The sequence below is a fragment of the Catharus ustulatus genome, chromosome 6 (assembly GCF_009819885.2).
Source record: "Catharus ustulatus isolate bCatUst1 chromosome 6, bCatUst1.pri.v2, whole genome shotgun sequence".
NCBI lineage: Eukaryota > Metazoa > Chordata > Aves > Passeriformes > Turdidae > Catharus > Catharus ustulatus.
The window spans coordinates 25,761,459-25,776,996 of record NC_046226.1 but is presented as its reverse complement, the minus strand read 5'-3'; the positions used below and the strand labels follow the sequence as shown (position 1 = coordinate 25,776,996).

Sequence of the window (15,538 nt, the reverse complement as noted above, 5' to 3'; positions counted from 1 at the left end):
TTGCTTGGTCTGCTCATGTGCCTGTGGTACATGTACATGTTTTTGTATACCCACTATGTGCTCATAATGGTGCTCTTTTTCAGAGCAAGGAGAGGGATCAGATTGCTTTGTTGCTGTACTATGGGGTATCAGTTTATGATAAGATGATAAGATAAATGGCAATGAAGGTCATTTGGGATGTGTATTCAGTGTTTCTCTCCTGTCTTTATTCAGGCACTAGCTCTGGGAGTCCATTAATAATCACACCCAGTCTGTGGAGGGAAATGGGGAAGATAATTTTTCCCAGTTTTTCACCCTCACTTCCTCCTTCAGACCTGTTAAAACAGCTTTTGAGAATTTTGAACTCCTGCTGGATGTTAAGAAAAGCATATTCCTGTTGCTAAGACTGCCATGTCTCCTCAGTGCAGTCAACACTATACTCAGGGTCAGGACAAAGATTTCCAGGGAGGTTGTTCAGAGATCTGCCCTGAGGGTGGATGGCCACGAGTAGCATAGAGTGTGGGAGAGAATGGGTCAGTTTTTTTGGGAAATTCTCTGCTCCAATGGTTTAGCACTTCACCTATGCATCCCTGATAAAGTGACAGAATATTTGCAAGGAGAATGCTATGGCAGCTCCAGAAGGAGCAATACAGAAAATGTGTGTGCGTCTACATGATGTTCTTTTACAGCCAACTTCTCTACCCAGGCACTGATGTCTTGCCACAGTTCAGTGGCCCAGATAGCTTCCTTCTGCACTGCCAATCACTCTTTTTACATTGTTGTAGCCACTCCCACAGAGCATTTGCCACCATGCATGAGTGGGTGTAGAGTGCTGGGCATTCTTCTCATTTAGTGACATCTGAGGCTGCTGGATGGCTTTCAGGCTCTGCACCCTGACTTGATCCACCTTGTCCCTCAATAGCTTCTGAGACTGGCCATGTAGGACTCCATACATCATCCTTCCATTTTTGATGTATGCCTACAAAATGCTAGGAACCATCTATGAAGAAAGCATATCCTTCATTTTTCATTTTCTGGTAGCTGATGATGTGGGGGGGTTGGAGTTGGGTACTGAAGAACATTGCAACAACGGACAGGTGGATCGGGCTGCCAAGATTAAAGTGCCTCAGGTGGATCTGCACTGGAACGTAAGGGTGAATTCTATCTGACTCAGTGGGCCCATAACACAGGTCATCAGGAAAGAGATGCAACATCCAGATGGGCTTGTGATCGAGCAGGTATATCCCAGGTTATCCATAACTGTAAAACATGCACTGCAATCAATCAGGTTCAATGGGTACAGCCTCTTTGGTGTGGGGACAAGGGTTGAAATATAGATGTGAGGAGGCCTGGAAGATTACATCACAGCCCCACAGATCTGCCTAGACAAATGTTATGTGCTGACAATGGTGGAGACAACCACTGGATGCCTGGATACACCCTGTGTCTCCTATCACTGCCCAGAACACCATCCTTGAAAAGCAGCTCATGTGGTTCCATAGCACCACCAAAAGAACAGAGCTGGACAATGGGACTCATGCCAAAAATATCCTCATAGACACCTGGGCCAGCATGATACTCAGTAGGATGGACTAAACCCACAGTCATTGACTAAAGGAAGTCAACAGACACCTTGGACGGATGGTCATTGACTATGGAAATGATACTCATGCTTATGTACACATGAAGATATATGTATATAGTTGGAAGGTGCAGGATCTGGTCATGATGGAGATAGTATAGAACAAGGGGCAAAAAATGTCCTGGTTCTGGCCAGGACAGGGTTGATTTTTGCAGTAGTCAGAAGGCACCATGGCCAGGACACACAGGTTATTCTATGCAACTTCGTATCATTTTGCAGGGCTGCGGGAAGGGCTCCCTTCCAGATCAGCATAGCATGGCAGAAGGAACAGTTGGATAGTGTTAGGGATGGGGTGTGTTTGTGTCCGTGTGAATAGTTTGCCCCTTTCTTGTACCTTGTCATTAGTATTGATGTTGTTGTTGCTGCTGTTCATTTTCTTATCTTATTGCTGTTTCTAGTAAATAGTTGTTATCTCAACCCATGCTTTTAATGTCTCCAGTTCTCCTCTCCAGCCTGCAGAGGGGAGGGGGAGCGATCAAGCAGCACATGGTTTGGAGTGGTTTCAGTAGGAACACTAATTGGAAAATACCATTCTTAAACCACAACAACAAAATATTTCGTTATCCAAAATATAGAGTTATACATGAAGGCTTTATGGACAAATTATTTGAAGCCAGAAAGTTCTATAAAATAAACAAAATAGATGCCTCTGGATTTTTAAGACGTAGAAAATATCAGGAAGTGACCCATACTTTTCTGCTCTTAGATTTGACAAGTGACAAATATCATAGCCTGATCAGCTATTTTTGGGGCCATAATGCAAAGCCATTTCAATTGCTTCTGAACAAGGAGATGGGTCAACAAAGTTGAAATGTGACATTTTCATATTTCATTTGAGAAACTTAGAATCTCCTAATGATAGTATGCTGGTTATTTGACTCAGAAATTAACTATTTAAATCTAAAATTGAATCCTAACTATACACAGACTAAATTACAAGTGAGGTGAGATGGAGGAATCTGGAGGTATCAAAACATATGCACTGCCATGACTAATCTTGTGCATCAGTTCTGACATTCAAAAATGAAAAATTCACCAAGGAGAAGCCTGAAGGGGTGCTGCATGGTAAGGCTACTCTCAGTTCTTCTGGTTTTATCACATCTCGTTGTCTGGATCAACACTGCCCTGAGTGCTGTGTCTGTGAATGACCACAGGGGAAAATATAATTTGTGCATGTTGGTAAATTTTGATGGTCTTCTGAGATACTTCAGCATCTCCCACCTGACCTTCAAGGAAAAGGTCAATCATTTTTTGTATAGCTTGTGCCCTTCGCCACTCTTATAAATTTCAGTCCAAATCTGGCCAACTTGTCCGTCATACTCAGTAACCTTGCTAGAATCAAGTCGATTAAGTCTCTCACTGATTTTGTGAAATGAGGAAAGAAAGCAAGAAGCAGATGTAGAAAGACTGCAAAAGCATCTGCAAAGCAAGGCAAAAAGGTGAGGAAGAGATGGTCTAAAGACCTGGGAGACCAGAATTGGTAGAAGAGAAAGAACTAAGAGGCATGAGAAAGAACACAGCAAAAAAAAAAAGATTAAGTTTATGGTAAAACAACAGCCAAGTCCATCTCCAGTGAAGAATGCTCTTCAGAACCCAGTTGGAACCATGTGTGTTAGGTAAGCCTACTTTTCTCTGCCAAATAACAGTGAAACCCACTGGCAAAATTCCCAGTCTTTCCACTAGTGGAGACTGAGGCAGAGCTAAGAGAGCTTACCATTCCTACAAACTACTGTCCTATCTCAGTCTGCAGGAGGTGGTGGTTCTAGAGGTTGCCATTTGCTTATGTATCCTGGGGCTGTCAATCAGTGTTACAGAAATTCTGTTTTGCCCTATACTTTAAAACAAAAATGGAAATAATTACACAGGGCAAATAGCACAATAAAATAAAATAAAATAAGGAATGTCAGAATTAAAATTTAATTCTATCACCTTGTGTTTATGCATGTAATGCCTTTTAGTTTAAAAATCATACTAACTTTTTCAGTAGACTCATTTCATTAATGTAGAAAGTTGATCTGTTTGGGTTTCTAGCAGTCCATGCTGTATTTACTGTCTCAAAGTGCTGAGCGTACCTTCACCCAAGTGGTTGATTTTAGGACAATAAGGTTTCAGCTTCAGCCACTCCAACATGAATTCTTTGAAAAATGTCACTAAGTTTTGAGGTTTTGCTCTGATTTGGAATAAGAAGAGTCCTAAGTTTGGACTGGAGAAAGGATAATGAGAAATTCTTCCAGCCCTGCCAGACACAGAGCCTTCACTTCTGTATTTCAGCTTCACTTCCAATCACAAACCATCACCACCAGGTGTGACTCAGATCCTTCTGCAGTGACAAAAGCACCATCATTCTCATCTGTGAAGGGGTGGTACAGGGCCAAAAAAATTATTAGTTTCAATGTTTCACACCTGGGAAGCAGCAGAAGAAAATACAAGCTGTTGCTTGATTTGCTTGCTTTGGGAGTGGGACAGCAGAACTGTTCTGAAAGCAGGCATGAAAATACAGGAATGATTGTTGGGACCAAAAAGCCTGATGCTTTTGTCCCAAGGAATATACTATGATGAATGTAGAGGGGCCTCTTCTTTAGAAATTTACTGTAATAAGGTACTAGTCTTAGTAAGAAAGGGAACAAAAGAAGACAGAAAAAACGAACCCAAGACATGAGTACATTTTAAAGATCAGAATGTTAGCATCATGAGGTCAATATGCCCTTCAATATAATTGAGCTTATCATTGACAGTTCCCTCAACCTATTCTGTTGTCACAGAGACCTGGCTCACTCAATATCTGCATAGGATGAGTTACTCTATTTAGCAGAGTATTTGCAGTTACTCAATGTACAGAAACAGCACAAGGTAAAAAACACAGAGGCAACTGAATTGCATTCTGTGATTAAGTACAGGTAAATCTCAATTTCTTTAAATGTACACATTCACTACACTAGTCAGGTTCCTACACATGGGAAGGTAGACTTGTCAGATATTTTGACAGAGCAAACTAAGCTTCTAGATAAAACAGCAGCTACCACAATCACATTGTACTGAAGAGCAGTCACAATAAAAACGGGAACAGTTTTTGCTGATGTCTGAGCCTTTGATAAAATAAATCCATCTGAGAAAACACAGTTTGTTACTGAATGACATGTTCTCTATTTGCTTGGACTTTCATAGCAGAAATGAAAAAAAACCTGGCCAACGGGATCACAACAACAACAAAATGGTAATACCTGGTGATATGCTGTAGCAGCCTCATAATTGCTAAGATCTTTCTTAGATGAAAAAATATAGAGTATTAGAGCAATAGAGTATTTTATAAAATTAAACATATTCAGAAGTTGTAATCATGAAGATCATGATCCAATAAAAGAATTAAGTCTATAATATCTAAAATGTGGATTTTTTTCCTTAGTCTCTTCAGGGCAAACATTTTTTATTAAAAGAAGCCCCATATATAAATGAAATATTTTGTATTTAAAAAATGTGTATTCTTAGAAGCTGGTTAGAAATTTTCAAATGACATGGACACATCTGGCTGGGAGCTTGCAAGGTTTTGTCTGAATCATCTTGAGGGTGATAAATGCATGTGGATTCCCAGGCAGGACTCCAGCACCACTCCCGTGTGTAATCCTGGCACGGTTCAGTGTTCTGTACCTCTTTTAAGAAATTCACCTTTTGCAAGGGCTGTGGAGATTTAGGGCTATCTATTTTTTCAATAGCACTGCTGGTGAACTCTTCCTTGGGATGACAGTCCATCAGAAACTTGGGTCATCTGCAGCAATGTAGTTCACAGGTCTGCTAGAACTGGAAACCAGTGGTTTCCAGACTAACCGCAAACCCTGGGGTAACCATTCTGGCAGGGGAATGCAGGGCTATTTGCTATTTTATACCTGCCTCAGGCTTTAGAATTTTGCCCTCTAGAGCCAGTTTGGAGCCACATGGTTCAGTGCTACTCCAGGCACTCTGTCCTGGAGCTGAGTATCAGACTTCCAGGAGCCCTAGATGGAACAAGGATCAGGCTGCAAGCAGGACTGCCAGAGCATCCCCAGCTTCCCTTGGCTGCAATGCAAGCTCAGAGTCAGACAGATGTGGGGCCAGGCTGACTGATGCTGGGTCACGTTGTGCTGCATGTCTGTCCTAGGAAACTGCTGGCTGCTTCTGACACTGATGACTTGGTCGCTTCCACTGCACAATGCAAGATCCAGAAGAATGTGGCTTCCAGGAGAAGGTCATCGTATTTTGTGGTATGCAGACACACACATGCATGTGTGCAGATGTGAAACACATCACAAGTTCCTATTAATGAGATTCCTACAGAAAATTATTAAGACTGAATTACAGGAAGAGGGCAGAACGACTTGGCTTGGAATGAGACTTCTGTAAAGGAATAGGCAGAGCTTCAACAAGTGCACGAGAATATATACTAGAGTCTGGTGCTGAATATTCACTAGGTATATTGACAGGAAATGTGGCAAGGGCTGGTATCCCTGGTTATAGTTTTTAATGTTTTTAATGTTTCTTGTTTTAATGTTTCTTCCTATTCAAACATTTACATACTTTCAATTACATTGCTAATTTTTATACTGCTTTAATTAAATTACTAACTTTAAATTTTGTTTACCTTTGGTCTCAACTATTTCCACTAGCATAATTATACCACTTATTATACTTTGAAATTACACCTCATTTCTAGTTATTGTTTGTATTTTAAAGTAAAGGTGCCTCAATATTTTAACATCTCTCAGTCATTCTTTCTGTAGTCCTACCATAATTCTTTTATAATTCAGAATTGATTTCTGTATATATTTTGGAATTGAGAAACAAATTTTCAGATAACAACTTGCCAAACTATTCTTAAAAAATTTATTTCATTTAGGTTTACAGTTTTGCCATGGAAGCACTTTGATTATCATAGAATAAGGTTTTTCTGAACAGGGGATTTCAAGTGTTACACATTCTTCTTCTCCATCTCTCCTAGGTTATCACTGCAGAATGTCTTACAACATCAATGAAAGACAGTACAGGGTACAAAACACACCACTGCCATCCAGTACTACTTGTTCATGCTGAGAAACAAAGGTCAACACAATAAAGTGTTACTCATTCAACAGCTGTCTCTATCATTAGTTACCTTAATCCCAGAACCAGTGTTAGTGCTTCATGCAGACCTGAGGTTAGTAAAAGACTAAAACTTTTAGAGGATGTAGTGGTCATTTCTCAATCAGTGTGAAATTCTTTTTAGTGTGAACAAGGGCAACAAGGAAAGTTTGCATACAATTTGGTTACAAGCTTAGTGGTCTAGTAAAAGTAAGAGGAACAAAGGGTTTTTTTGGACACTTTGTCTTACCTTCAGATAAACAGAACTGATATTTAATGATCTAAAAAGAGGGGAAATAAAATAATGAAATAATCATAAGGAGTTCAAGAAATGTCAGAACAGGAAGGCCTTGAGTTACTAATTTTCTTTTACCGATTTTCTTATTAGTAACAAAAAATGCAGTATCCTCTTATAAAACAGGTATTTCACTGGAAAGCAAAAATTACTTTAAAACCAACTTTGTGACTAGTAGTTACAAAATTAAGATTGCAAAGCTCAGATTTTCAGTTTAAAACTTTACATTCTAAACATGTAATGAGTCTTGAAACTTATCTTATGAGGAAGGTGCAATTAGAAATGTTTCTACCTGAACTAGCCTAGATGACAGTACCAACGTTTCCAAGCAGACTTTACAAAGGGGATTGTGATAAAATTTGCTGTAAAAATACAGGGTCTGGTTGCTATATTAAAACATCTTGCCAAATCTTAATGCCAGGCCCTGGCTCATGATGCCAGAAAACAGAATAAAGATTTAAACTCAACTTTGTCAAACATGTATGTACTTTCCAATTAATGGCAACTCTTCATTATGTGCAAAGGTCTGAATTTTTAGTCTTTATAAGTAAGGATACTGCATTTCAAGTAAGATTTTATAAGAACTGTTTGTTATTTCTTACCTGTCTCTGAGGGCAAATGGTGATAAGGTGCTGGGCAGAAAACCTGAGCAGCAAAATCTTCAAATGTTGTAGGCTCTAGATGATGTTGAACAATTGTTTGCAGGTATCGTGCTCTCTCCTCATAACTGAGTTAGCCAAGAATTAAGGATGAATTTATATCGTGTACTCTAACTGCTAAATATCAGTGCCTAGTAATTCAGAATTCTTGTTTTTGTTAAATACATATAATGTACTTCAATGACTGTATGCACTTATTTTTAATTCTTTATATGACTGTCATATTGTCTGATGAACTGACATACTATGAAGTGTAAGAAAAACATGATTAATGTATACCTTATGGTTCAACTGTATTCTTTTCATGTCTGATGCAGAAATTCCTGAAACTGTTTACAAACAACAACAACAACAACTTAAGTACTGTCTTATGTAACTAATTTGCCTGTATTCCAGTTACAATTAAATAGAAAAACATTTCAATTTTTAGGAAGTGTGGTATGAAACATACCTTAGCATTAACAAAACAAAATGACTTTGCACTTTTCCATAATAAACTGCTTTCATAATCCCTAAACACAGACACACATTTAAGACAAATATAGGGTAATTTCAGTATTGGGAAAAGCACCTTTTCAATGATGTCATTAAAAGAAGCAAGAATATCTGTAAAGAATCCACAGGACCCTTAAATACTGGTTAACAGGGTGTTGGCAGGGCACTGACAGTAAAATACTGCACTTCTTCTTTTTTCCTGTATTCTCCCCCTCTAATATTACTGACAAGAGACTGGTATCTAGAAGTGTTGTTTTTGAAGAACCCTCTCCAGGCTTCTTGTTCCAGCAGGCCCGATTGTGCTGTTAGCACAGAGAGAGCGAGAAAAAGAGAGAATATTTCTGCTGTTCATGAAAGCAACTATGGAAATGGCTGTCAAAATGTAGAGCAGCAGGCAGCAAACATACAATTATCAAGAAAATCTACCATGCTGACTTCATGTTGTATAGTTGCTGAACTGAGAAATCACTTAACCTTTTCTCACACAACTTTCAGAGTCCTCCAGCTGGACTCAGTATGTTGGATGAGAGAAACCTTCTCCAGTTATCTTATACAAACAGAATGATCAGAAATTTTCCCTGACATTTACACTTATGCCTACATATTTTTTTTGTATTTTATTTACAGATAGTGAGATAATTTACTCCTGACATGGTTCTGTTTTCCAAAAAAAAAATACCCCAAACAAATCAGCATGCTGTAGAGGAATGCACTCAAAACAAGTTTTTTTAAAATTCTGGGGTCTGATTTCAGGTCTACTGCTCTTTTTGGGGGAATCAGGGACAGTGAGGAAACGATCTTTCTGATTCCAATTTCACCACCTGTGAAATGGAGACAATACTCACATTGCACCTATTTTTTAGCAATCCAAACATAAAAACTCTATTACACATGATAAGCCTTTTAAATTACTAGTGATAACATTTAAAATAAACAATGATACTATTTTCAGTTATGATAATAAAATTCCCAACATCCAATGAAAGTTGGAAACAACAGTCTTCACATTATCTTACAAAACTACACTTCTACAATTACAGAGCTTTTCCTACTCAATTTTTTGGCCATTTTTTCTGTACAATATTTACTGTAGATTTTACAGTCTATCTAAATATGAAAAAAAAAAAAAAAGAGAATATATTCTCTAGAAACAAGTTTCAGTGAATAAAATTATTTCTATCATATTTCCTTAGACCATAACTTGGTTACATAGTGAAACTGGAAAACAGTTTTCCCTCCAAAATCTGTGCTCTGAATTCTTTCTGAATCCAGAGACAGCTGTACCACAGCAGAAGCCTCAGTTTGGAGAAGCTATAATAGAAGCACTGGGACAAGAGAAAATATAAAAATCTCCCATTGTAACGATTCTTAGGTTGGGGGATAAACACAGTATCGAGCCTGAACAGAGGACAGTAATATAGCACAGTTTTTAAGAGGCTATGTATAAGTGGTAGAGGATGAAACTGATGGTTGAAGTCTAAATAATACTATGTATCTCACAACTTGTTGAAAAGCACTTTTTTTCATTGGGGGAGATTCACAGCTGCTGAATTTTCTGCAGTTAATAGAGTCCTTTGATTCACAGCAGTGCCCCTTGCACAAAAAATACTGGCCTTTGTGTATTACCAGAAACTAATTTTCTATTTGGCTGAAAAGGGAAAAATGGGGTTATTGCTTCTCCCTCCTACAGAGCTTTTCATTATGCCTGATGCACTCAACTTCTAAGCTCTTCTGAGAAAAAAAAATAACTGAAGAGGCAAGAGGTAGAAAAATGAGCTTGTTAGCACATTAGAAGTGAAGTATCTTGGTGGGCCCTAGAAATTCCCAGTGGTGTGTTAACTTATCACTCTATGCATGCTGGCACTGATAGTCTCCCAATTGATCACTCTCTTTTCGCACCAAAGGTGCTGCCAGGAAGCAAAGGCTGAAGGCCCACAGGAGAACAGACTGCTATCAAAACAAGCTGTTCTTAAAAGTCTGCTTGAATGGGTAAAATGTTTCATGAAAAAGTACGGTAGAGACACCTACTTGCTTTTAAAATGCTCTACTTTCTGAGGTCTCTAAAGCAAACCTTTTCGTTTATCCTATTATATCCAAAGCTTATACACAAATAAGGCAAAATGAAGGAAAGTTACTGCTTTGAACACGACAAGGACATTCTTTTTCTCTAGTCTTGGTACAATCTCCTAACCAAATACAGAAGCCTCGACATAGATGCTGACTGAGGACAATAACGATGTTTTTGTTACACAGTGAAGAGGATATGCTTATATCAGTTCTAGAAGTCTAATTCAAATGCACACTTGGCACACCCAGAGAAAAATAATTCACCTAGCTGGGTTGCTGCTCATCCTAACAATCCCCAAAACCATTTGCATCTTGTTAAAAACATAACCCACCTTACAACCAAAAAAATCTGAGGCAAACGCCAAGTCCAAAGCTTGCTCTACTCTGCCCTAAGAAATTACACACTGTCCTCAGAAGGACTCTATTTCTGTATTAGAGACTGCATAGATGAGATACTTTATCTTCTATTCATTTATATTTTGAAAACATCCTAGCAATTTTGAAACTCCAATTCTATATGCTCTTGTGGCTGATATAATTTATTTATTTCTACACTGTATTTGAATGCAACTGTCTGTAAGAGTGACCATAAACCCATGGTAGCTAATTTTTACATTACTTCTAATAGGCTAGACATTTATTTCTTTAAAACACTGCTCTCTAGGAAAGACTTATTAGCACTTACAGATTGAGTGGCAAACACAAACTCAATGACTACTAATAATAGGCCAATGCAAGTTGTATTCTTTCTTCGAGGAGATGTTGCCACTGGCATCAGCAATTAAGATGGAATGGGAAGGATGCACAGACAAACCAATGGAGAAAGACTGGCACAGACAGTGACAAAACACTTAAACAACAGTACTGGGAGCTTTTAGCTTCTGAAGAAGGTGCTAACTGGAACAAAACAGAATGAATAAAAATGTACGATATACATTAATTATACAGGCACTTGTCCAAACGTGTCAGCTAAAAACTTGCAGATGCATAACTGCAAAAAGTGTAACAAAAAAATAATTACTTCATTATACTTTTTCAGAAGAACCTGTTCTGAAAAATAGAACCAGTACCAGAAAAAAATCAAGAATCATATCTTTACAGGTTACTCAGGTTGTAGTCACTTCAGTTACCATTTTAATTTACATTGCGATCTGTTTTACTTGTTCTCTAAATTTGCAATTATTTCTATTAATAATTACTTGAAAAGATCTATTATTTGAAAATACTGTACTTCCCATTATTAGACCTGTTGATTTGCACTTGGAACTAGCACTGAAAGCCTGGCTATCAGATCACCTACTTATGCCCAATCTTTCTGAAAAATATAATTTCATGTCTTCACCTAATGGCTCTCCATCTCTGTTGATTGTATCACTTCCAAGCATTAGATTCCTATGGCAAAATACATCTACATCTTGCAGACTCTTTATGCATAATCTAAGCTAAAACTTTTTCTAGCCATCTATCTGAACAAATTACCTAGGCTCTTACCTCACATCTCAGTTACTGCCATATCCTTTTCTCTGGCCTAAATAAATGCATTTTTAATCCTTTTATAATCTACTCAGAGCACTGCAGAATCCACTTTCTGGATATATTACTTAGATGGTACATTCTCTCAGATACTGCCATCAGTCTACCACTCCCTAGTGCAAATGCAGGCTACTAATTTGAACTTTATAGTCCATACCTGCTCCATGCATTTTATCAAAACCACTCAACTCCAGTCAGTTAATGCAGCTACTCTCACTAATCTTGACATTTTTGGAAAGGCACTTTTGTACTTTCTTCTATGTGGCTTATGTGTAGCATCAGGTCTCCACAAGTGTCCACAAACAATCCCCCTCACAAAATCTCCCTTTGCTATGATTATTGATTTCTCACAATTTACTGTGTCATTCTGACTACATGTTTTCTTTCCATTCTTCTTCACACTTCCCAGTTTTACAGCTGACCAAAACGTAATACAATAAATCTATCTGGTATTTTTTAGTTAAGGATTGGATGCATGATTACTACAGTCATTGACAGAATACCAATCCTAAAATGACATTAACGTGAAGCTGGAAAAAATGAAGAAAAAAATAGTTTAAACATGGAATAAGATTTCCAAGACTTTATTTAAGGATATAGCCCTTCACAACTCTGTAATCCATCCATTACCAGAACAAGTAAGTGTTAGATTCTCAAATGGGCTAGAGAAGAAATTCTACTGCCTGTTCCAAAAAACATTCGATAACAAATGCTTCCCAAGCATGGACTGGAATCCAGGTAGTCTCCTTTCCAAGAAAGTATCCTAATGATGAGACTATATAGATGAGCATGCATGTTTCCGTGATTAAGAAATCTTATTTTATGAAACAAAGAACAATTTCAGCAGTGTTGAAGGAAGACACTTTCATGAAAGTTTTATGAATAAAGTCTTCCCTCCTCATACTTGTGTATTTGTATATATGTGCAGTATACATGTGTAGTATACCATGATATAACTGTATATTATCATACCAATGATAATGGTATAATGATAATGATTGGGTTCCAGACCTAGGAAAAAAGACAGGGTTTCAATGATTGCCTTGAATATGTCTTAGGAAAAAAGCTAAAACATGCATTTCTAAATAGCAAGGTGGATTTTTTTCAGGTTAAATTACAAAGTCCTCTCAGAAATACATGTACAGCTGCATCCCTGGCAGTTCCAACTGTTAGCAAAATAATCCAAGAAGTCAATATATATTGATATGATTCTGGAGAGTATGACTTTCTTAGCCAGGCATTTGGAAAATAATTTAAGACAAGCAGAAACTGAACTGCTGCTCCATCCTTATCTGGAAAATGAAAATCCTATACCCAGAGATACTTTCTTGTAGAATCAATGGACACTTGCATAATTGCATATATACACAATTTACATAAAAGGGATTAACAATATTTTAAGGGCTCTTGTTTACCAAATTTTCTCCCTCAGAAAATTTAGAAGCACACATCATTTTTGATAGCAAAAAACCCCAAATCTAGTATTGTCAACATACAAAAAAGCTCCAAGATATTAGGAACCAAAGTAAAAAAAAAAAAAAAAACAGTGAAGCACAGTGAAGAGCATATGTTGGTAGGAGATTTTAAGTTTTTTTGCTCTCTGGCCTGAAAAGGTGTGCAAACCCCACAGAATTAACTGCTACAGTTTGAGGTACCTAAAACGATAAAAAATTTATTTTATTTGGCACATTTTTCCTGGTAAATTTCAATTCCTTAAATCAAAGTGTGAAAGGAGAATGGCGTCCCCTATAAAGATAACAAGTACAGGTTAGGATCAAGGTTTTAAGCTGAAAGGAAAACTTAGTCCCAGCAGAATTTGACTTCTACAGGAAGACGAGACAAAACCCACAGACATCACAGAAATGGAATTTTTTTCTGGGAAATCTCACTCTAAAAGAAGAGACTGTGCAGTGGTTGTCAAACCAGCTGCACTCATACTGAGTCACAGCAATTTGTAGTCTTTGTTGGCTCTTAGAGTTAAGGATGTAAGCCAGGCTGCTATTGATCCAGTGCTGGAAGCCCTGCAAGTAGCAGCGTTTTGTATGTAGGTGGGTGATCAGTATCAACTGAGAGGAATAGTTAAAGTTCTCTAATATTCTGAAAAGTGACTCTGTAGAAGTGGTATCATGGTGTTCCCTATTTATTGCATTTCAGTAATTTCCACATCTAGTTTGCACACTATACAAATAAAGAAGGTTTTTTCTTCCAGCTGTATCTTCTGTTTACTCAAGTCACCTTGATATCTCAAAGTCAATCTGGGTCCTTTAGTGTTTCTTAAATACTGTCAATTTTGAAAATGGCAAATAAATATTTAGCTAGGTGCATCTGTTTGCACAGCTATGCTATAAATGAAAGAAGCTCCTGCACATACAACTGGACTTAGCCACAACACCAATGATTCATAAGGTAGAATTCTGTTCATTCTCCTCACATCTCATGCAAGTTATTTAGGTGAAAGAGATGAAGAAAATTGCTATGCTTGACAGTACTAAGCAGGTGAAAGAATGAACGATTTTATATCTTTTAAGGTGATTTTTCCCTACTGAACCACTTTTTCAAGACAGTTCTTCTGCAATAAAATGTAACAATATATTTTCTTAGTCATAAAAATAGAACAGAAATCTCAGAGAGATGAAAAATGCATTTCAAAAGTAAACTTGTATGTTGTATTTTGTGAAAACATTATAAAACTCTAGAAGAGACTCTATTAATTATCCAAAATCAATAATTTTAGTAAGTAATGTATATGTTGCAATCTACTAATTAATGTAGACATCTCACTAATAAAATGAGAATGTGTACAAAACATAAGTAACAAACCAAGACTGTAGAATATAAGCAAGCCTAAAATATATTACCTAACATATTTAATGACATTCTTTTTCAACTCAAGCTGTAACTGCAAAGGGCTTTTTTGAGGCAATTTCTGAGGTCTATTTCTTCATGAAGAAAATAAGGGAATATATAATAGATAAATTTACACAAACTAACTCCATAATTCCAGATATTGCAGTTTGTTTCCAAAACACAGTTGCATCATTCTTTGAATAAATATAATGAAAATTACTTTTAAGATTTTATACTACTAAATAAAACTGTGATAAATCATTTTCAGGCACTTTTTAAATTTGAGATTACTTATCTTACAGTTAAAGGAGTTAATTTACGTGTATCTACTCCACAGTTATATGTTAAAAGTCCTGTAAGGTAAGTGTAGGCTAGATAAAGTTGCAGCCATTGAGTGTTTTCAAGTAAATGGTATTGTTTTCCGCCTAGTTTGCTAACACACTACATATTGAAAGGCATTGACTTTATCTGAATTTATGTACGAATCTTAATTTATAGAGTGTGTGCGGTTTCAAAATTACTAAATTACTCCAAGAAATTCTAACTGATGCTTACATATTCATCAAAAAACTCAACACATTTAACATTCTCCAAAACTGTCCTTCTAGGAAAATCCTTGATGCATTGTTTATTTTTCTGTTGTTCCACAAAATCTTACAGCTCGCTAAATTCATCAGTGGCTTATAACATCTTCTAGGAGAAAAAAAGCTGTGATTCATCAGTGCAGACAACTGGGCTTTAATCCATTTCTATAACCATATTGCCAAGTCTATATTGTTTACATTGCGTCTCAATTAAGAGACAGGCAGGACACCTGGTACTTCTTTATCTAAGTCCCACGGGCTGCCAGATGACTCAAAATCCATAACAGGTGCTAAGGCAGTGTGAGTGGAGCACCATTAACACAAGCTGGAATTGGATAAAATTTGGACT

At 37.2% G+C, this 15,538-nt stretch overlaps 1 protein-coding gene across 15 annotated transcripts in view; it reads right to left on the bottom strand.

The window, feature by feature from the left end:
- RALGAPA1 (Ral GTPase activating protein catalytic subunit alpha 1) overlaps positions 1–15,538 on the bottom strand; it is a 131,281-nt gene that overhangs the window by 4,645 nt on the left and 111,098 nt on the right. For 9 of the 15 annotated variants that reach the window (XM_033063045.1, XM_033063053.1, XM_033063056.1 and 6 more), the window contains one exon: positions 7,607–7,731. In XM_033063045.1, the coding sequence (XP_032918936.1) occupies positions 7,607–7,731 (125 nt within the window). Of the gene's footprint in view, positions 1–6,743; positions 6,781–6,959; positions 6,991–7,164; positions 7,168–7,606; positions 7,732–15,538 lie in introns of all 15 variants that reach the window. The other 6 variants (XM_033063047.1, XM_033063057.2, XM_033063059.2 and 3 more) reach the window with 3 other exon arrangements.